The sequence below is a fragment of the Pleuronectes platessa genome, chromosome 1 (assembly GCF_947347685.1).
Source record: "Pleuronectes platessa chromosome 1, fPlePla1.1, whole genome shotgun sequence".
NCBI classification, from domain to species: domain Eukaryota; kingdom Metazoa; phylum Chordata; class Actinopteri; order Pleuronectiformes; family Pleuronectidae; genus Pleuronectes; species Pleuronectes platessa.
The window spans coordinates 12,793,664-12,816,151 of NC_070626.1; the positions used below are offsets into that span (position 1 = coordinate 12,793,664).

Genomic DNA, 22,488 nt, shown 5'->3' on the forward strand with positions numbered 1-22,488 from the left:
TAAAAACAACATAATTGTTTTTGCATATAGAGTAGGAAAGTTAGATCTGGTCACAAGTGGTCACAGAAGACACACATGGAGACAGTTTCGAATACCTGGTATTAACAGACGAACTTAGCACTGTCCACTTGTGATCGGCTCACTCCTCACAGATGTTAATACCAGGTCTGAACAGGGCCTAATTTCCACCTTGCCAACCTGTATCCACTCTGCAGCCACGTTACGTCATAGGTGCTGTCAGACAATGACTTTATTCTTGCCTGAATAACAGGGGCTAAAAGGGGCCCCCTCTACAATATGTGTAAGTAAGGTCAAACAAGGCAATGTGGATGGGAGGCACGGTAAACTCCAGGTTATTGTGTCCCAAGATCATTTTTCTGGCACTTCGGGAAAGATGATAGGGTGATCAGGAGACACTTGTGAAAAGTCGTTATGAACGAAGTAAATGTCACAAGCACATGATATGCACTTCAGTCCCCTGCATGTGTGCCCTTTCTTCTTACTTTACAGGGCATAATATTTTATCTTCTGCACTAGGCTTGACATTTACTCAGCCCTTTGTATTAATATCTTAAAGCTGCCCAGTGGAACCAGCCTTCTACTTAAAGCCACTGAGCATCTCATCTAAATAATGGGGGTTTAAGTGCTGTTCTCAAGGACTTATGTTGCTATGGCTGGTTGAAGATGAAGGGAGCGTGAAACCTCATGCCTCACCTACAATGTCGCAGCAGGTTTGGGATTTTAATTTACACCTGGCAGAGAGAATGCAAATTTCTGGTTAATTTAAGGTGAGCCAATCACTGAAATCTCATGGCAAAGTGAGAGTATATAATGAAATCCCACAGACTCCTGGCACTCCATCCACGGTTACCTAACCGTGATAGGCTACCGTTGTTCCCGGAGCTTTCATCCTTCACTCTGACCTAATACTGTACGAAAGACTGAACAGCACAAGGGATTTTAGGGGGATTTGTGTACATGAACTCAACAATAGTTCACTGTCGAGAGTGTGGATTTAAACCGGATGAGTTACTAATGCTACATTTTACACTGTAGAACAAGAAGATCAGCAAAGACAGACACTCTCATTTTAATCTTAGATCCACCCAAATGAGAACAGCTTATTTGATTTGCTTTATTAGCATTGGCGCGAGTCACAGGGATCTGGCACAACTTCAATTCCAAGCAAGATGTATGCAATAGAGGGACCGACATGATGACTAGTTGAGGCAAGTTTTAATAAGTAGAAGTTTTAATTAGTAGACATGAAGCATCATGAGCCCTACTGTTCCCACATCAGCTGAGATGAGTTTTATGAACTAAGCTCTTATGCCTCATGATGAAGGTTTTGTTTCCACTGGGTTAGAGCTTGTTTAACATGTGACTTCACAAGTATGCAAGTAGCTTCGCTTCTAAAGAATAGCTCTGTTTAAGGCTCGCAATAATGGGAGTGAAAGAGAGGGCAAAGTGGTTTTTCAGTCTGGGCCGATGCTGTGTGTGTATTTGTGCATGTGTGTGTTTGTTGTCTGGCTGTGGGAGAGTAATGGCAGCTGAGATCACAGAACAGAAGAAGGGTTCTCCTCAGCTGGAACTGTATTAACGCTCCTCAGCCAATCAGGGCCTGTTGCTATGTGTGCTGAGAATCTGCCCCTTTGTGTTGTAGAGTGGGAGGAAGAGGGACATACTCACACATGTCATAGATCCCAAGCCCATTCCTTATAACCCACTTCTCAGTAAAGGTAAAAGTTGAGAGAGACAATCTCAGATAAACAAACTAAACTCACACATGAATGTGAATGCCCATAGTGAACTTAATGGTTCACTTTGCCCAGTCTGTTAACAGGAGTTTAAAACAAATGTGATATGTTTTTACTTAAGCACATATAATTGAACCTGGATCAGCTCTTTCTCATCAGTGATCTTTACCGTTACTTATGGTCATTTGGCACAAGCAGGGCAGTTACTTGACAGACCCTACCTCAACTTCCTGTGTATTTTAATCTTGTAATACTCAAGGCCGACAAAAACAGGAAAGGTGAGCTGGCAGTGACATGTGATTCATGTTATTAAACACTGGAAACACAATTGATCCTGTTATCTCTAACAAAGCTCAGTAGCAGCACTCTGTGTCTCTATTGTGTGACGGAAAATTCAGACACACTCAGAACAACACTCATGCTCTAACAAAAAGGAATCAGAGGCTGTATCTACACAGTGTACATAAACACACACATAGAACAGGAACATTAATTGTCTATAAACCCTTTGATGTCAAACTGTAGTTCATTGTCGCAAAGACTCATATTGGTTCATAACATTACTATACACAGAAAGACACTGCTCAATCACTCTGATGGGAATGTTTAACACTATGTCTATGCTGCCTTAGAAATAGTTGTCATGTAATTAACTATTGTCCACTGGTTCCAGGTCAGTCAGCCAGTGATTAGGGGATCCCCTTTGTAGATTTCAAATAATCTGTGTCGTTGCCATACTTTAGGAAAGGTTAGTTTAGCCTTCTAATTTCGGTGTGTAGAAATAAATGGAATATGAATTTTAACGATTTTACGTTTTGTCTGCTGGAACTTGTCTCATAATTTTGCAATAATTTAAATTATTCTATAAAGTATCATTTCAGACAGTCACTGCAGTTGCTGCAGGCTGACACCATCACCAAGTCATCAAACTCTAGATTATGGGAATTAACACTTTGAAATCAGTGAGCGAGAGAGAACAACAAAACATGAGAGCTACCAAGTTGTATCTATATTTATCTCACTGGGGGCTGCAGTGAGGAGGAGATTCAACATGGAATAGCTGTCAGTGTAATAATCTCCCATTCTGCCTCTGTTTATATATTATAGAAATGCAAAAGTGAATGTACATATGTGTACAGCTCTTGATAAATGACAATCCATTCACCTCACAGAACTGAGAACTCTTGCATGGAGGTATGAATTAAATGATAATAGGGTTGTCACATGCCCCAAACGTGTATTGGAACTATATTTATTCTTTGGCCCATCCACATTTTCATGTCCACACATGATTCAAGGTCATGTCATTACAACATCGTCACAAGCCTTCTTTGTAACTATAATTCCATGCATTTAACAGTCTCACAGACAAAAGGTGTTGGTGCAGACAGAAGCTTTTACCTTGAGTTGTTTCCCATCGACGACATCCTGCGCAGTACGTGATCAGAATGAGGAATTTTCAGCGGGGAACATTGAACCTTCACTGTCTTTGTTCCATTCAGAAAGAGCTTGATATTATTATGTGTTAAGCTGGCACACCTCAGCGAGCTCAGCCGACTGCTGCCACTACTGCACAGAGGCTGCCTGGAGATGCCATTAACCCACAGGCGCTCCCAGCAGGCTGGTTATCTAGAGTCTGCAGGTCTGAGAGAAATTAAATCATATTAACTTGAGACCTGAAAGAGCATTTCAAGTCTCAGGAATCTGAAATATTCTCTAGTGTCCTTGCAGTGTTGATGTTCTTTAAGACATTGGTGCAGTTGCACTGACCTTTGTTCTTGTATTTGTTTTTTATTTGTCTGGAGAAAATTGACTTGGCCCCACTGGAGCAGTCTGGGCTTTAGTGTCGTGCTCAGGAGAACCCCAACAAGGAGCTGAGGATGGTGGAGTTATTCATTTAGTTTCAAAACCAGTCTGGGCTTTAAAACTGGAACAAAGCAGTCACATAAGCTTTATAGCATTCCTTAAACTGTTTTTTAAATTTTTCATAATCTCAGTTCATTTGAATGCCGTATAAGCGTTAATAGATTAGTCATTTCATAAAACAGATCAGTAGAATTCAAATTTCCTTGCCTATTCGATATGTCTGCAAACACGTTGTCTTCATTCTTCTCTGTCTCAATGTCTTCCTGTCCTCTCTGTTAACTCACTTGATTTGTAGCTTGTGTTTTTTAAATAAGAATCTATTTGCACCCAGGTGTCTGTAACCAACAATGCTGTTTGCTCCTGGGTTAAATGACAAATGTTGCAATTTAGACAATGTGAAAGCTGAAAGCATCGGTTTTAACCCAAATCACCATCTGTAACTAGAAATAAAAAGTCATGATTTGTAACTACAATAATAAGTCAACTTAGCTCAAAGTCAGTATTATTCTATACCCTGAAGACTCCCTGATCTTCAGGGTAAAATACATGCATTTGACTCATCCATTCACCACAATCTCTTCCCTATGCTGACTTTGTCACTCTTTATTACTGATGTCCTAAAAACTCTCTGCTCGTAAGTCAATCAATCAAATTTTATTTGTATAGCCCATATTCACAAATCACAATTAGTCTCATAGGGCTTTAACAAGGTGTTAAGGTCCTTTAGCCCTTAACCATAAGAGTAAGGAAAACTACTACTACTACAAAAATAATAACATTTGAACAGGGGAAATAGAACGTAGAAACCTCAAGTGGTGTTTGATAAGCAGCTGATGGTGGTTAATGTATGAAACGCCACTCAACCTATTGAACGTCTTCATTGCAGACATTTGCACCAACCTGTACGCAGGGTTTTAGTGAAAACACACCATGAAAGAGAAAAACAAGACGCTTATTGGTTGATCCATTGACATGTTAATAGCTGAATAGCTGCAATGTGACGGTTTCACCTGAGAGCAAATAGACACTTAAATCCAAAACAATTTTCTCAGATTGTAAAGTATGTGTTGTGCCAAGATAAACCTCATAGCCAAGTTCAGTATTTGTTCAGTATTGTCATTTAACAATTCAAAGTTGACTTTATACGTTCTAAAATACTGTATGAAATATCTTTCAACCACAATCTGCTTCCTTAGTGTAGAAAAGCCTTGAGGTGACAAAGTTTACATTTTTCAGTTTTGATGACAGGCACTGCAACAACTTATCATTTCATTTGTCTCCTTGTGGGCATGTGGTGACATGCAGAAAGCTTTATTTTTTATCAACAACTCAGCTCATGCCAATTTCACCTAATTCACTTTATTCACAACGTTTCAAACATTTGCATGAAATTCAGTTGACATGCAGTCAACTGGAGATGGATATTTCACTTCCTTTCGTTATTCTTTTCTCCCTCTGAAGTCTCATCCCACCCAAGCTGCCAGCTGCCAGTATTATTTCAGATTCTCTGTGTGTGTGTAACACTCTAGATGTTAAGTTATAACCCAGTCTTCGATGAGCTCATCAGTGTGGTGTCCTTACTGAGATGTTGATACATCAAGGTTTTTATTCTTTCGGTTATCTGCCCCTTGTATATATTTTTTCCGTCCAGTACACAACACAGATACATCAGTGATGATGAAAGACTGTCAGGGCCCTCGCTTCATTTGAATGAAACTTTTGTCATAAACAAATGAAACACAGAGAGTGCAGCAAGGGCTGAGCAGAGGAGGATACGAGTGGTCTTAGCCATTTGGGTTTTTACACAGCATTCAAATTAGCTGTGGGTGTACAGTACATGTGTGAGTGAGCAGATTTTTCTGTAGAGGGACAGCCCCACAGTGATTGTGTGACCACTCACTTTGTCTTTCTCTCTCCTTCTGTCTAACACTACTGCATATAAAATGAAAATATTGATCCCAGCTAAAACACAAACAACATACTCACCAACCACACAAACCACCCTGCTCTCTGACAGGTCTTAGGTAATGATGAATCACACTAGTATGTGTGTGTGTGTCTAACACCATGTTGGCTGTCAAGGCGCCTGACCCCTCACCGTTGTCCTGGAGGCCCTTTTCCATCCCACATGACTTTATACTGATCTGTTGGCCCGAGGACATGGACACAGCTGAGAGGTGCATGTGCGTTCACATGCAGGCCAAACCAGCCGATCTGTAGGCGGGACTCCAGCTGCACTCAGTGGCAAGCGGTCACAGGTTGTCTAATAATAAGATGCCTGAATCTAAATCCAACCTGTTACATAATTCACATCACGCTTTATCAGTAGATAGAGGAGAGGTCAAACACACACGGAAAAAGAGAAAGATCACTGGTCTGTTATGTGTCATGTATTTTAGTTTGGGACCGAAAACCTGATTGGGCTTTCCTGATCGAAATATTTCCTGTTTGCATTTCTCAATATGTGTGAGTAGTTGCTATGGTACAACTCTAAATGCATGCAAGGGGACCAGGGGAGAAGGAGTAAACAAACTTGGAGAGAGTGAGGACAGAAATGCACATTAATTAACAAGTACAAATTTGAATTGATGAGAGACAGATTTCTCATTTTAAGAGGTGGAGGAGCAGGAAAGATGATGTGGGATGATGAGGAGGAGAAAGTATTGAATCCTGCTTGTAATGACTGGTCTCAATGGAGATATTAATTGATTGTACAAATGGCAGGATTACAGATAGATGTAATGTGTATCCAATGACTTAATCATCCTGATCAGACTAAACATTGACTCGTGTATTTTTCTCCCTGGATTTTACAATTGTATCTTAAGTTTAAGCTCCTTTCTGTCATATCTTTGCAAAGGTTTCATCCTGTGGTGGTTGGGCGTGTGTGTGTGTTTCACAGGAATTCTTTATTCAGGCATGACTCTAAAGAATGACAGCTCTGTGCGTACACAGAGTGGGCCCCTTTAAAGCCTCCAGCTTTAGTCCTTTGTCCTGCACTGCACATGCGTGTATGTTTTGTGTATGATGAGCTGTTTTGTGTGTGTTTTCTATGTTCAAATTTGATTTGTGTGTTTATGTGATGATGAGTTTGTTTATCACTGTCTGTGTTTGTTGGTATACAGGTGTGTTTTTGTCACGTGTGTTTCAAGGGGTATTTGTGAGTGTTGTGTTTGGTTTTCTTGGAAAGCAGCAATCTGACACCCACTGTGCACACATGACTGCCTCGTGTGTGTGTGTGTGTGTGTGTGTGTGTGTGTGTGTGTGTGTGTGTGTGTGTGTGTGTGTGTGTGTGTGTGTGTGTGTGTGTGTGTGTGTGTGTGTGTGTGTGTGTGTGTGTGTGTGTGTGTGTGTGTGTGTGTGTGTGTGTGTGACACAGGAATGTTGTATTCAGGCATGACACTCTAGTCTAAAGAATGACAGCTCTCATCTATGCGCGTACACAGTGTGGGCCCCTTCACCAAAGCCTCCATCAGTAGACCTTTGTCCTGCACTGCACGTGTGTGCATTTGTTTACAAGGAGTTGTGTGTATTATTTGTAGTTTCAAATTTGGTTCAAGTGTTTAGGTGAGGGTGAGTTTGTTTATCACTCTGTCTGTGTTTGTTGGTATTCATGTGTGCTTTTGTCATGTGTGTTTTAAATGGTGTTTATGAGCGTATGGGTTTGACTTTCCTAGAAAGCAGCAATCCAACACCCACTGTGCACACATAATCTGGGGCTGTGTGTGTGTTAAAGGGGGGGTTATGGGGAGCCCACCATTTCTCAGCAGCTGTTTTCCTCTGCTCCATTAATCACTCTTATCTCCGCACTTTATCTATCCACGCTTTCTTCTCCTTTTTCTCATCTCCTCCTTCACAGAGCAAATCTTTAGCGCAGATCCCCTCACAGTACTCTCCTTCCCCAGCACAGACGTGGGTATATACGTTAACCCAAGCCCATGACTGTTCATCCACTACATTCAAGCCAACCATGATGTAAAGTCACAGTCGATAAACCCTCGGACCTTGAATCTTGATCCTTTGTCGTATATTACTCCCTCCTGTCGCTTTCTATCTTTCACTGCCTTGCAGTTGGTCTCTTTCTCCCTTTATGTTGGAACCTTTCCAATCGGAGCCCATAAAGAAAAAGGAGATTGTCCCTGAATATAGCCTCCCTTTCCATCTCTTTCAGCCTGCACTTATTCAGCCTACAGCTGTCTAACAGTCCCCCCCCTTCCAGCTCTCCCTCCTCCGTCATGTTTTGTGTTGGAGTGCGCCTCTCTCCACGTGCAGCAGCATCTCAAAGGCATGTGGGAGGAGTTCCCTGTGAGGAATGTGCGTGACTGGCTGGCTTGCTGCAATATGTACACAGACACACACATACACAGCAACAGCTTGCAGCTCACACTTCTGCAGAGCCAGCTGAGAGGGACTCTGTTCTCGCCAGCCCCATAATGACGGAGGGGGGAGGACAGGGTGTGTGTCAGCTCCTGCACCTCAGTCCTAATGCGGACCCGACCTCCTGAAAAATTATCGAAACATAAAAAAAACATGACCCAATATTTGTTTGATTCCAATTAAATGAAGGCAGGAGGCAGGCTCGAGATTGTCAAGCAAGCTGCTTTTTCTTGGATGTCCATTTGTTTGCTTGTGGTCCGTGAAGAAAGACAAGCTGCGATTCTCTGTGCTGCTGCGTATCAGCTGCCTCCTGCGGGATTCTGGGAGCGTTCTCTGGAGGAGTACAGGAACTAGAGAGCCAAGACAAGCTCTTCAACCGTCTGCTAAAAATACCCCACTTCAATCCTTTAGCGTCAATTCTAACACAAACCGAGCAGGGTTTGTTAACGTGGCAGGAGCCAAAGCCACACCTACACTTTTACTGGTGACCTAAAACACAGCAGTGTTACCCCTTATAAACAATAAACAACATTATTCAGCTCTTGAGAATGAGCGATCCAGCCTGAACGGTTCCTTCTCTGTAGTTTTTCAACTGTTCATTTAACAGCTTCTATTTGCTCCCTCCTTGCCTTCTTCAACACTGAAAGGTTGATTCAGCCCTACTCCGTCCTGCCTTTCCTGTCCAACCCCACCCTTAAGCAAACTTCGACTGGAGCAGCTTATTATTTTTGACCCGTGTTGTCTTCGTGTTCATTTCTATCTGTAAATGTTTTGTAGGTGAGTGTGAATTAATGATGTGTGTAAATTCAGCTGACATTGAAGATGTAAATATATTCCTTTGAAGCAACCTCTTGTGTCATCTGCTGCCGTCCTCACCACCCCTTCTCTAAACAAGCTTTTCTAGTCTGAGCTGAACAGCCACATCCACTTGAACAAAAAAGTAAACACTTTTGTGTGAAGATCATTGCAATGCAGTTTTCTGTGTAAAGCACTTTTGTTGCCCGAGCATTAGTCACGCACAAGATAATAAAATAAGTAGTTTCACTGCTACTTTTTTCCCACTTGGTTCCTTGTTTTCTGTTGAGGCGTGAATTAAAACCACACGCTGACCTTCTGTGCCTCTGCCTCTTCTAGATACAACGGAGGAGTTTTTTGAGTATGATGCGGAGGAGTTCCTGGTGTTCCTGACGTTGCTCATCACCGAGGGAAGGACACCAGAGTATTCTGTGAAGGGCAGGACCGAGGGGCTGCACTGTCCGCCAGCCCAGTCGGCCATGCCGCCCCTTCACAAGCACGAATGTAGTGACAAACTGCCTCAGGTAGCACACATGTACACACATCTGTGTACAGTCTCTTTTCTTTGTTGTTAGTGTAAACACAGGCCAGTCTCTTCTCATTTTACTAGAGGTTGTTGCTGCTTCATTCGAGTCATGAGAGTGAAGTAAGGCCAAACAGAATGCCGATTTTTTTGTATTGTTAATAATGAGATAAGATGAGAGAAGCGTTCTCTTATACACACACATAGCACACATTCTATTATTGTCGGAGTAGCTGGCCTAAGCAGCACAAGTGTACAGTCACAAGCATTTAGCAATTATCAGCTTTACACAGATTTGCCTCTGCCTAACCCTCTGACTCATTGTTTAGTGCTTTGACCGACAGGGGGACAAATTATAGGGCTATTTCATTGTTTTAATTAATTGTAGTGATTCAATTATTACCAGTTTCAAGCTAAACTACAGTCAAATTCCCTAGTATTACCATTTCAAATTGTATTCTTTTTTTATCATCAAGTCTTCAGTTACTGCACTTAGACAAATACTGTCCAGCATCAAGAAAAAGTAACAAAAATCCTCCATATGCAGAATTTCTTTTGTTGCATTAATGAGAATATGATAGGTGGCTGACACTTTCAGTTTTACCTCATAATAACACATGTTGTTTTGCTGCTCTGTGCGTCATGTGTCATCAGACTTCATGCACATTACACACAAAGGCCTAAAGATTTTTATTATTGCATTTAGATGTGACTAAATAAACTCAGAGACCTTCAGCTCTAAGTGGAGTCTCATCTGCTTTGGCCCTAAATGTTTAAGGCCAATGTGTTGACCTTCATGAAAGAACACTAACCCTCCACCTTTGTCTGTGGCTGCGTGCGTGACCAGTGTCGGCAGGCGAGGCGAACCCGTTCAGAGGTGATCCTGCTTTGGAAGAACAGCATCCCCATAATGATCGAGGTCATGCTTCTGCCAGACTGTTGCTATGGCGACGAGTGCCCCCCGAGTGACCCCATCAGTGACCCAGTCATCAAACAAGATGCTCTGCTGCTGGAGAGATGGACCCTGCAGCCGATTCCAAGACAGTAAGACAAATAGACAAATAATACCCTTTTATTTTTTAAAGCGCATCACTTTTACTCACATGTACTCCATCAACCGGTACTGGCCCATGTTTTAGTATGAAATTGGGGCTGCATTTTAGTCTAGACGTGTAAGAACGAAAACCTTTGGAACTAATGACGTTGACACAAACATTCACCCCTTGATCGGGTCTTATCAGTCACAGTGTATCGCTTCCCTGATTTATTGCCCTTCTATCACGTGACTGTTTTTCCAGAAGCAAATAAATCATCAGCCTCAACTAACAAATTACAAGCATTGCTGACCTTGTTGTATTTGCTATCACTTCTTCAATTTAGTTAAACTCTGCATTTTATAATGCTACTTTGGCTGTGTGCCCAGTGTATATGAAGCATCATGTGAAATGTTTTCTAGCTTGTTAGTATGGACAACCATTATTTTTGATTTGGAGGAAAAGGACTTTTGTCTTTTATTATGTAGCCTAAAGTACATACACTTTTGCCATTTGTACAGGTGAAGAAAACAAGCTTTTTTTTGAATTCTTGCATGGTTTCCTCATACCATACTATTACCACATCTGGGTCAATGCTGAGTGAAAAACTGTTAAAATGAATGAAAGTATGTTCAAGTCAGCACATGCACCAGCTTGTGCAGGTTTCACCAGCACGTCTAGCCCCACATGGACTTGAGGTGTGCGTCAACAGCGAAACAGCTGTATTCAAAGAAAACAAATAGCCCAGAGCATATAAGTATATACTCTATGGTGGAGTTGTAAAATCCATTCAAGACATCTTTTTGTGTTAAATACATTCAAATTTCAGCGTTTTTCTATTATTATTGACACCTCAAATGTGTAAAATTACATTGTATACATTTTAATCTTGCACGAGATCCAGAGAAATGCAAAAGTGAATACTTTCAAAGCCAAATATAACTGATGAAAATAAAAGATAATTGGTTTGGCACTCATAGGGTTGATTAGTCTGACAGATTGGCCCACTTTCCAACTCGCATATGTTGCAACAGGGAACACTGCGTCTGACAAAAACACACACTCGTATATCGCTGAACTGTGTTCTCATTAACCTGACATACTGGCACATTTCCAACTCTTTTAACTCTGTTTTCACAGAAGTGGCGATCGCTTCATTGAGGAGAAGACCCTGCTGTTGGCTGTTCGCTCCTATGTCTTCTTCTCCCAGCTCAGCGCCTGGCTCAGTGCCTCCCATGGCATTGTCCCCAGGAACATCCTGTACAGGTCAGATATAACACTCACACACATGACACTGGTGGGCTGAAGGTTTTCCACTCAGGCTGTTGGAGCAGATTATTAAAGCGACAGGAAACTGTAGCTATGTGTTTTCTAGTTTAAAGATAGGTGTAAATCTGTGTGCAGTCTGATGTTTTAAAAAAGGAATTACAGGAAGTGAAACTGAATCTCTGGAGGCTCTGATAATACTGAGATATTTAAAGATGTCAGAGTTAACAATGGCCTGTTTATTCAACTCCTCTCTGTTTAAACAGGATCAGTGCTGCTGATGAGGAGCTGGTGTGGCAGTTCTCCCAGCCACCTTCAGAGCACATTTTCCCCGTCCCCAATGTGTCCCAGAGCGTTGCAATGCAGGTCCATGTGCAGTCGCTCCCCCGACAACCGACCTACCCCACCCTAGCCTGCAGCATCCACACCGGTCTGCCTCCCCTTTACAGCAAAACCCCCAGCCTCAGCCCGAACCTCAACAGCCTTGGTGGCACGCCCACCTTAAAGAAGAGCCAGGACCACAGCAGAGAAAACCTCCTTCACAACCCTAACATGTTCAGCAAAAGCTCTGGTCTTCTTCTCAATGGATTACCCATTCCTAATCTTCCCATCAACAACATCCCCATTAACAGCCTTCCTCACACTGCTGTGTCGCCTCCTTGCAGCCAGAAGAGCAAGGAGCCTGGTGAAAACAATGTTTATCAGAACGGAGAGCTTCCGCAGGCCAGTGTCCCCCAACGTCAGGGCTCGCCACTGTTCCAAAGATCCTCCCATTCTGCCACGCCGCCCCGCTCCCACTCCCCATCTCTACTTCCCACAAGTAAAGCAGGAAAGTGGCTGTACTCGGCTCTCAAGAGCTCGTCGAACTCCACACAGGTAGAGGACTATGGGTCTGGTACCAACAGCAGTGAGTTTTCAAAGGGGACCCTCCCTGACCCCCTGAGAGCTTTTAAGAGTTTTTCCATGGCGGAGCCACCTCGCTGCCCCTCCCCAAGGCCTGCTGCAACTGAAACAAATCCCCTGATTGGCTCCCTGCTGCAGGAGAGACAGGAAGTTATTGCCCGCATTGCACAGAGGCTCAACTTCTGCGACCCTACAGCTCCGCCGCTCCCTCCTGGCCTTTTTCCTTCTGACAACCCTCCCAAAGCCATGAGGGGTAGTAACCATGACGACATAACTGCCAGTAAGACCAAAGAGCCTGAGGTACCGCTATATGAATCTGTGGGACGCGTGTGGCCCAGCCCCTTCAACACACCTGTGACTGACACTTCTTTGAGTAAACGAGAGAGTACCTCCCCCAAACCTGCGGCCTGCAGGAAGCTCAAAATGTCTGAGACAAGAGACAGAGAGGAGGAGAGGATTGGAGAGAGAGAGCGAGACAAGAAGAAGGACAGAGATGGACAGAGGGAGAGAGAGAGCTCCCTCATCGCCCAGGCAGTACAAGACATCACCAGACTCATCCAGGAAAGACTGTCTGTCCCCTCTCTGTCCCCCAGGCACAGCAGGAGCAACAGCCCTCTGCACCATACGCACACGACTACAATCACACACACAGTCCGCACATACACGCAAGTCACACACATCCCACAAGCCTCACACACTGCCAGCAACGGCCAAACCAACGGCCACATACCCAGCCAGGAACCTCACAGGGGCAGCACGCACACCTCTGCCACACATGCACCCGTTTGCACAGACAAGCCCCAAGTTGATCTGGGGGCCGGATGCCATTCTCCCCGGGCCCAAATTGGTGCTCACTTTACACTTGAAGAATCCTCATCAAAAGGCCAGTCCCACACCCAGGCTGGTCAGCGTTTACAAACCCCACAGGACAAGCTCAGAGTCAGGACACCAAGCAGCCATGAAACCCCCCCTGCCTCCCCCGTCCTCGAGAAATGCCCAAGGAATGCCCAGTTTTTCAGTTGGACTTGTAATGATTCAAGCGAAGCCACGAACTGTAACATAAACCACAACCACAGCAAGCCTCAGTCCCAGGTGCAGGTGCAGATGCAGAACTGTGTAAAAGCTCAGGCATCTGCCCTCCAGGATGAGAACCAGGCACCCACAGAGTGCTCCAGCACCTCCAGACCTGACATGACTCTGCCTACGACTGTTCTGGTAAGGGAGTCCTATCTTAGTGGGTATTGATGGCCATATACTCTTATCACCCATTCAGTTATCTTAAATTTGTTCCAGTTATCATGGCCTGTCCCAAGCTTGGTTTAACCGCATCGCATTTGAGTTATATTTAAAATTGTACTGGTATATAATTTCAGCAATTATTATGCAAATGAAACATTCAAATAAAACAAAAAGATTGAAACTGTAAAATTAAGTAAAAAAGGCTCTTTACGGTTAATAGCTTTTATTTTCTGGTAAATACACGTTTCAGTCTTGTCGAGAGTGAGATGAAATGATCAAGAGTGCTCTCATGTTTGTACACTATGTTTCACTATGTAGCTAGTGCCAGCAACTGGTCAGTCTCTTTATCTGATGACAAATTAGCCTCTGGGATCATTAGCCAGTATTTTGGGGCTTCTGGTGGAGATCGATATCCGAGCCAAGACTCAAGTCTTTCTTTCATTATACATGGTTTCTTTTATCACACAAGTCAAATGTTTCTCCTCACAAAACACAAACAGGGATATTTTTGTGGGGGTCTTAGGTCTAGACAACACTTTGACTAGTATCTATTAACAGGTAACAGCATATAAACACAGATCAATTTGAAAAGTCAATACCTTTGATTTTACCTTTCGGTAAATGTGCTGCCTCTTTTTCTCTCCACACAGACTCTGTATTACCAAAGCCTGCTCAAACATGATTGATCAAACTAGAAACAGAAACTAAAAGCTTCCCATCCCAGAATCTTGTAGCTCCCCCAAAGATTCTGCATACTCGCATGCAGAATCTGTTTGTAGAGATGAGCAGCTAGTTAGCTTAGCATAGGGGAAACGGAAAATAACAAAATCGACCTATTGGAACCTCTAGAGGCTGCTACCTGTCACAAAATCTCTTGCTTTTTTTTTTATTATTCAGGCAAATTAATCACATTTTTGACGGCTTGAACATACTCTAAAACTTCGCAGGCGCATTAGGCCTGAGGAAAATATACGTATTCTGGAGTGATTCGAAATGGGCATGGCAAAATGGCTCAACAGCGCCCACTAAAATGTAGCAATTCCATCTGGTTTAACCGATATTCTGAAATTCGGTACACCCTATATCATGACAGCTCAGAAAATGTCCTGCCACCAATTGATTAGGGCATCAGGAAGTCGGCCATTTTTGGATTTCTCTGAATATGTAAAGCTGAAAGAATAACCCTTATAAGTCACAGTAAGTCAGTAAGTCACAAAGACTTAGTATTTAACTCCACCCAGGATTTATACAAAAGACTACTTCAAGGGATTCTTTAAGCAAAGTGTTGTCGGTTTGTTTAAATGTCACAGTGTCAGTGGTCATAGATTCCTTTGATTTATAGACTGTTGCAAAGGTGAAAGATGTATACAATCTGACCTGATGCCCACAGTGCTGCTCGCAGTCCGAGTTTACACTTTTGTTCTTGTATGGAATAAACGAATAAGATATAATTTGTTAACTAAGGAGTTTTAGACATAGATAACATAACTCTATTGTATAACTTTCAGCCAGAATGTGAGTTTGAGTATTTCCGAGATGGTTAAATTATTCCTTAGATTTCATAAAGTAATGTTCAGGTACCAAATGGCATTCTTAATCAAAATCTCCGACTGGAAGTAACCTCCTCATTTATTTACACTGTTTAAAGAGCTTAACTGGGAGCAGGTGGGAGTGAAGTGGTAATTTAAGAATGGCATATGATCTACCATAATATGATTTAATATATAGAGATGAATACAGTGTACTTGTGCGCTTGGAAATAATCTATCTCTATCTCTGCAGCGTCCTCACAGCCCCTCCCCTCTGCGTCCCTGCAACAGCTGGAAGAAACAGAATCGCCACTCATTAGACGCCACAGCAACCAAGGCCTTCCACCCCTGCACTGGGCTGCCGCTACTCTCAAGCCCTGTAAGACACACACACACACACTCACACAGACGGACAGCAAATCTTTCTTCGCACACAACACTTTCACGCACAGTTTTACAGGCACATTAACTCACACACATACTAAAAATAATAATACATTTTATTTGGAGGCGCCTTTCAAATCACTCAAGGTCACCTTCCAATAAAATAATACAGGATAAAAGATAAAAGCATGAAAGATAGAAAATACATTAAAACAGAACATCAACATAAAAACAAAAACAACTGGCTATGAGTAGTAGTAGTTGTGTTTGTCATAACACCACACTCACTACCCTATACTGGTTTCCATTACTCTCTCTCTTTCTCTTTACTAGTTTAGAAGTGGGCCTGTGAATGTTTGTCATAAAAGGCCTGAAATGTCTGGCAGCGACTTTTATCACAGCTGGGCCACAAAGACGTGAGATGAGGTTAATGTACACACATGAACACACAAACACCCACTCAGGCGTGTGAGGCACGCGAGTCATCTTTGCCTCATCAGACACACAAAGTTGTTGCACTAACTTTGTAAGTTTAAAATACTCAGTGAATGTGTCAGTTTCCTGTCCGGTGATCGATCTTACTTCCACATATAAACAATAATGTGTTTTCCCACACACTCATGTGATTTCTGGTCTCACACAGTCTCACTAAAACACATAGACAACAAGATAGACATGGAGTCAAACATGAATGGTTTGAATTAAATAGAGATTTAAAAATGTAATGTTTGAAGTCAAATCGCACAGCTTCTGTTTTAAAGCTTCTCTCCTGTAATTTAAAAAATTAGTCACATTCACAAAAAAAGTGTAAACCTGGGATCATGTCACTGCAACTCTTGGTTATTGGGTATGTTTCTGTCTGCTGCAGGTTCCCCAGAGGAAAACTCAAACAGGCTACTTTGACCTGGACACCTCTCTGGCTGGGTGCAAGGGTTTGCCGTGGGCCTCTGGGAAAAGGTAAACACTGTCACTGCAGCTCAGTTTGTCCACAAAGATAAAGTCAGGGACATTTCACAGGCTCAACGAAGTTTCAGTCACTGTTAATGGACAGATCTATTTGACCTCCCACATCACATGATGATCAGAGGACCATCTGGATCAAGTTAATCATACTGTTTACTTGTTTTTCTCACTTTTACTTAGTGTATCTGGAAGCAAGGAAAACTCTTATTTTTGTGTTTAAAGATAAGTTATTGTGAATTTGTCCTTATTTAATTTACAGTATCATAAAAGATCTACAGTAGAGATGAGCAACTATATTATATTTTAGTAGTAGAATTGTGTGTGTGTGTGTTTAAAGATCAGACAATAGGAGAGCTGTTCTCAGTGGTAAGTTTAGGTCACTCCTGTTCTGCTGATGATTCCTGTCATGCTGCCACCTGCTGAACCTCTGCTGTACTGTGACTGAAACTAGAATCTCGCACTCAGCTCAAAATGGCAGACAGAACTGAACTGGCTTTATATACACTGAGCTTCAGGGGGCTGCCTACACACAGCAGATGTGGGTGGCAGCTCCGTGCTACTTTGGATAAAGCAGCTGTTCAGAGAGTTTGTTGTTCTGGGTTGAACTGTTCATTTCAACCATGAGAAGAAATTCATTTTTTTTTCTTTTAAAAGATTTGCTTGATTATAAAATACTGTAATACAGTAAGACATACATTACAATTGAATGCCTTGTCCTCCACTGAAATAAGACATCAGAATAACATACCTTTGGAGATGGTCAATCTCAAATAAATGTCATTATAAGATCATAATATTTTTTCAATTTAAGCTTCTTAAGAGTCTCTTGCACACTTTGAAAACAAGTTGATAGTGTGTTTTTTGTCCCTTCAGGGTGTGTCTGAAGAGAGAGGGGTACACGGATGAGTCACAGGACCTGTTCAGTGCCAGTGCTCCACCTGTCAGTCTCAGTCTGCTGGGAAACTTTGAGGTATTATTCATAAACACACTCAGACTTGTGTCTTTTCTCATAATAGTTCACTTTCAGTCAAATTCAACAGGATGGTCACAAAGGAAATTAATTTAACTGCTGCGCTTCTCTAGTCGGGCAGCGCCACACCAATTTGCATTTAGAAATGAATGTGGAACCTCTAAGCTCATTTTTCGATTTCCATTGGGCGTTATGAAATGTCAAACCACAGCACTTCTGGACACGTTTGGATAAATCTGCAACCAATTACAGCAATGGAAGCAGAGTGACAGAAAAATGTAAACAGACCACAGTGTGAAGAGAAGAGCTGCGATGATGCAGCATTCATATGTCTGAGCTTTTGTTGTGTGTCGCTATTTTTATTTTTAGAATTTGTTAAATACAGTGTTTCAATGCAGATGTAAGAATGGATTCACCAGACCTGTCCACATCAGCAACAAGCAGGACTCTTCTGTCAGTCGTCATATCAAACCCTTGCTTGCACTTGTTTCCAGGTTAATGCTTGTCAAGCATTGTTTTTCATTTTTATCCAGTAACTTTGCTCACTTCATGAACAATTGAGTTCCTGCTAGGGCGTAATATCAACATGCACGATATACGTATTTCAAAAGACAGCTTGAGCTGCGATAAATGGTGTTTCGTGTGCCACTCATTCACGCTCTGCATGTCAATATATTTGGCCATTCAGATGGAGATGATAATAAATTAAAGATATTCAGATCATTGTCTGAAGAATAGACTAGAGAGAGAACAGAGAATTGCGAGGCGGCTCCTTCAAATCTTGTGCAACCTCGTCTCATCTAAATTCTTCTGTGGAAACTTCGAGTGATCACGTTTGTCCTGGGTTAAATTCATCCTGCCATTTTTTCACATGGTTTATTTTTACCTCACATATAGCCCCTCTGATTATTTCAGGAAAATGTCTGGACTTCAGTATAAGATGAGATAAGATTAGATGTCCTTTATTCATCCCGCATTAATCATGCACACACTGTCATGCTACATGCAATTGGGAAATTCAATCTCTGCTTTTAACCCATCCGTGGGGGGACCCAGCACAAGGTACACATCACACACAAGGGCAGTGACCACATGGAGCAGTTGGCAGCTATATATTGGGGAGCGCCCAGGGAGTACTGCGTGTTTGAAAGCAGCTTTAATGTGTGAAATTTAACTGTGCTTCTCCAGGAGTGTGTGCTGAACTACCGCCTGGAGCCTTTAGGGACAGTGGAGGGTTTCACAGCAGAGGTCGGAGCCAGCGGGTCCTTCTGCCCCAGTCACCTGACCTTACCTGTGGATGTGTCATTCTACAGTGTCTCTGATGACAACGCTCCTTCACCATACATGGTGAGATAACTTGTTCCAGTCAATCAATGCTTTAGTCTTATTTCCCCCCATGCATGACTCAGCCTGTGTGCACAACTTTTGTTAGTGTGTTTTTGACATGATGTGATTGTGTTTTTGTACAGGGTGTGATAAACCTGGAGTCCCTGGGAAAACGGGGCTACCGTGTACCTCCTTCAGGAACCATTCAAGTGGTGAGGAAACAAATGTAGAGATAGAATTGAGTACTTGTGTCAATATGGTTGAGAACAAAGAACAGATTACACTTGGGAAAGGGAGACCCCTAGTGGCTGTAGAGGAAGATTTCTTATAAGGTATTCTGATATGATATGTATTTTCACTAATGGATTTTTTCTAAACTATAAGGATGATACAAACAGCATGAACAATTTTCACTGCATGTGATGTTGTTATGTCTGTGTAGTTATTTAAATCTGAGTGTTACAAACTTATTAAAATGTTGTGCTCTCTGCTTACGCCCCTCAGACCTTATTCAACCCTAACAAGACAGTTGTGAAGATGTTTGTTGTGATGTACGACCTACGAGCGATGCCAGCTGGACACCAGACCTTCTTACGCCAGAGAACCTTCTCTGTCCCCGTCCGCCGTGACCCACACAATCATGCCAGCAGGAAGCCCCACAGCCTGGGCCAGGGACGCACCTTGCGCTACCTCGTTCATCTGAGGTGAGATAGCCACCATTTTTCCCCCTTCCAGCAGCACTGACGCTTCTCCTCCCTTATTCATCCTTCCCTTTTTTTTATCTGCGACTTCCATCTCAAACAGGTTCCAGAGCTCTAAGTCTGGGAAGATCTACCTCCATAGGGACATCCGTCTGCTATTTTCCAGGAAGTCCATGGAGGTCGACAGTGGTGCTGCCTACGAGCTTCAATCCTTCACAGATTTGCCCATGGACCCACCTTTCTCTCACCGCTGCTGAGGCATGTCTCTCTCCCTCCTCCACCGAAGCTTCAACACACCTTGATGCCAGCGTTACCCTTACTCGGCCCGTGGCTTCTACTTGGAAAAAAAAAAGAGGACCGCAAGCCAATAAGACTTTCCTATCTTTTGCCCAAAATCGTAAATTCGATCCCCTCTGTCACCTAAAACTGTCAATGTGAGCTCTGAACCTGGGAAACTGGCCAGAAAGGAAACCTTGCACCATGTTGGATCAGAGGGGTTTGGTCAAAGGTTTTAGTTGTATGGTTTGTTCTCCTGGTTAAGAAGGCCTCTGATTTGACATCTAATTATTTTTCTTTCTGTCATGTGCATCCCCTCCACCGTCTGTCAGCAGAGTGGAGACCGGTGATTCGCTTCAGAAGCAGTTATACTTTAATTTCCCCAAGAATTCAGTCTTCTTTCCTCCTGTTTACTCGAATCAAAATGTGACTTTTACTTGACACAATGAATAAGTGTTGAACATTTATTTTCTTCATGAATGCAATACAAGGCCTTTTCAAAAGTAAGAGTTCAAATCCTTGCAGATTAGCTGGATTGAACTAATGGTGAACTCGGCTTTGACCCTGTGGTTCTGAGCTGGGAGCCAGCGGAGTGCGTATGGAGGAGCGTGCACCCCGTTGAAAAACCGTGCTGCAGCGCCATCCCCTCGTCCAAAAGAAACACGGATACCATGGACCACTAAAGAAGTCGACCATGCAATCAAGCTCCATTCAAATGAAAGCTTCACAGCAGAACATCAGAAGTGCACTGTGTATTTCTTTTCTCATTATAACTGGAAATGAAACAGAAAATAGTAATATTCTAATACTTTTGTACTGTTACAGAACCACCTTATCGGAAGTGTTGAAATAGTAAAAAGTAACCATAGTTTAGTGTTTACACATTCACTTTCAGTTTACATATCCTCAGTTTTATTTAATATTTAAATTAATATTTCAGTTACTACTTGTGACGTCTGTCATGCTAAGATGTAGTGCAAACTGTATATCATAGTATGTATTTTTGACATTAATATTCAAATCTGAAAAAAAATATATATATCTTCTAAAGCAAACTTGAACTCTGCCTCGTCTCTTTGTGTTTTAATATTTTCCTAACACTTCTTGTTCTGCCACGTAATCTCCACATAGTGGCATCCAAATGCCACATCTGATAATCTGCACTGAATTAAACTGCTGAGAAAAGTACACATGAGGTTTCATGGCAATGTCATGTGCACGACTCCTCACATGGGAGGAATAACAGAAGGAAGGGACAGCTGGTATTCTGCTGATTTGAGCACTGACCACCAGGCCCTGACTATAAACTGGTCCTGCTCTGTAAATACATTCATTACAGACATCTGAAGTACATTGTTAAATATATTGAATACCAATGTTTAAATACAAGTCAGATACATCATAAAGGATTACATGTATATAATTATAAAGGATGTAGTAAAGAAGTTTGTACATTTCAAAGGGAAATGGTCAATGTATTCCCTGGGAAAACATTGAAAATGTTGGAAAATGCCTGATTTAACTAGCCTGGATGCCAGACGAACTTAGCCCCGCCCACAACATTTTTGGTCGGGCAGTTCGGTCTGGAGTCGCTCCGTTGGGAAAAAATTATGCCCGACCGGGCCAATCCGATTGTCAGGGCGGGCTTTATACGATGATTGACAGATGATCAACGGTAACGTAATCAACCACGTCATCAAAGTGCCCTTGGGTTGAATTCGTTTTCAACAAACATGCCTGCCGCTGGAGAGCTGAGATGTGTAGATGCCATTGAGTCTGTTTTAGAAGACATCGACAGCGCATTCATTTTGAACGAGGAACACAGAACGTGGAGGCGACGCCAAAGCACCGCGCTAATCCCTATCGCCCCGGCGCTTGGCTGTTCACAACGGACACTGAAGCGACGCTGAACCGCCGGGCAGCGCTAATAATATCACCCGTTGATCCAGTAGATCGCTGCACGGCTTTGTGCCAGTCACACCGTAGGCTGAAGCACCGCGCTGTGCCAAGGCTGCCTCGCGGTGCTTCAGCCTCCGGTGTGACCGGCACAAAGTTTTAACATGGGAGTGGATGGGAGCCAGCTGTTATTTAAGGCTTGGCGCTGCGCTGAAGCGTCCGGTGTGAACCCAGCGTTAGTAAATAACTCACAATGCGTTGCTTAGCATACGTCACATACTACGTTGCTCTTATTGGTTGTAGGTCTATCCAATTGAGCGAAGAAGAATTTTACTTCCTGGTCAGTTGAAACACGCCCCATAATCACAGCCCAATGGAGCGGTCTCAGACTCACATTCTGACTAGAATTGTGAGTCTGACAACGTCAGGCTAGCGATCTGAGACTGATGGACCTTGACCTTGGAGTTCACCTCTAATCTCTTTGGAAGTTGTTCTGGACTCTTTGGTTACCATTCGTATTATCCGTCTCTTCATTTAGTCATCAATTTTCCTGATGCATCCACGTCCAGGGAGGTTGGCTACACTCCCGTGGGTCTTAAACTGAGGTTACATTCCCCCTGATGGTCTGGATATGCATTAAAATGTATTAAAAAAAAATTACTTTGGTCTAAATGTATTGGTTT

General features: G+C 42.7%; 1 protein-coding gene across 1 annotated transcript in view; it reads left to right on the forward strand.

Moving 5' to 3' along the window:
• The window catches only part of atosa (atos homolog A), a 33,551-nt gene extending 12,587 nt beyond the window's left edge, over positions 1-20,964 (forward strand). The window contains exons 2-12 of the mRNA XM_053421916.1: positions 9,135-9,319; positions 10,166-10,362; positions 11,493-11,618; positions 11,885-13,736; positions 15,543-15,668; positions 16,542-16,630; positions 17,510-17,606; positions 18,795-18,953; positions 19,076-19,144; positions 19,437-19,636; positions 19,737-20,964. Of these exons, the coding sequence (XP_053277891.1) occupies positions 9,135-9,319; positions 10,166-10,362; positions 11,493-11,618; positions 11,885-13,736; positions 15,543-15,668; positions 16,542-16,630; positions 17,510-17,606; positions 18,795-18,953; positions 19,076-19,144; positions 19,437-19,636; positions 19,737-19,890 (3,254 nt within the window). The 3' untranslated portion in view covers positions 19,891-20,964. The remainder of the gene's footprint in view (positions 1-9,134; positions 9,320-10,165; positions 10,363-11,492; positions 11,619-11,884; positions 13,737-15,542; positions 15,669-16,541; positions 16,631-17,509; positions 17,607-18,794; positions 18,954-19,075; positions 19,145-19,436; positions 19,637-19,736) is intronic.
• Positions 20,965-22,488: the final 1,524 nt, after the last annotated feature.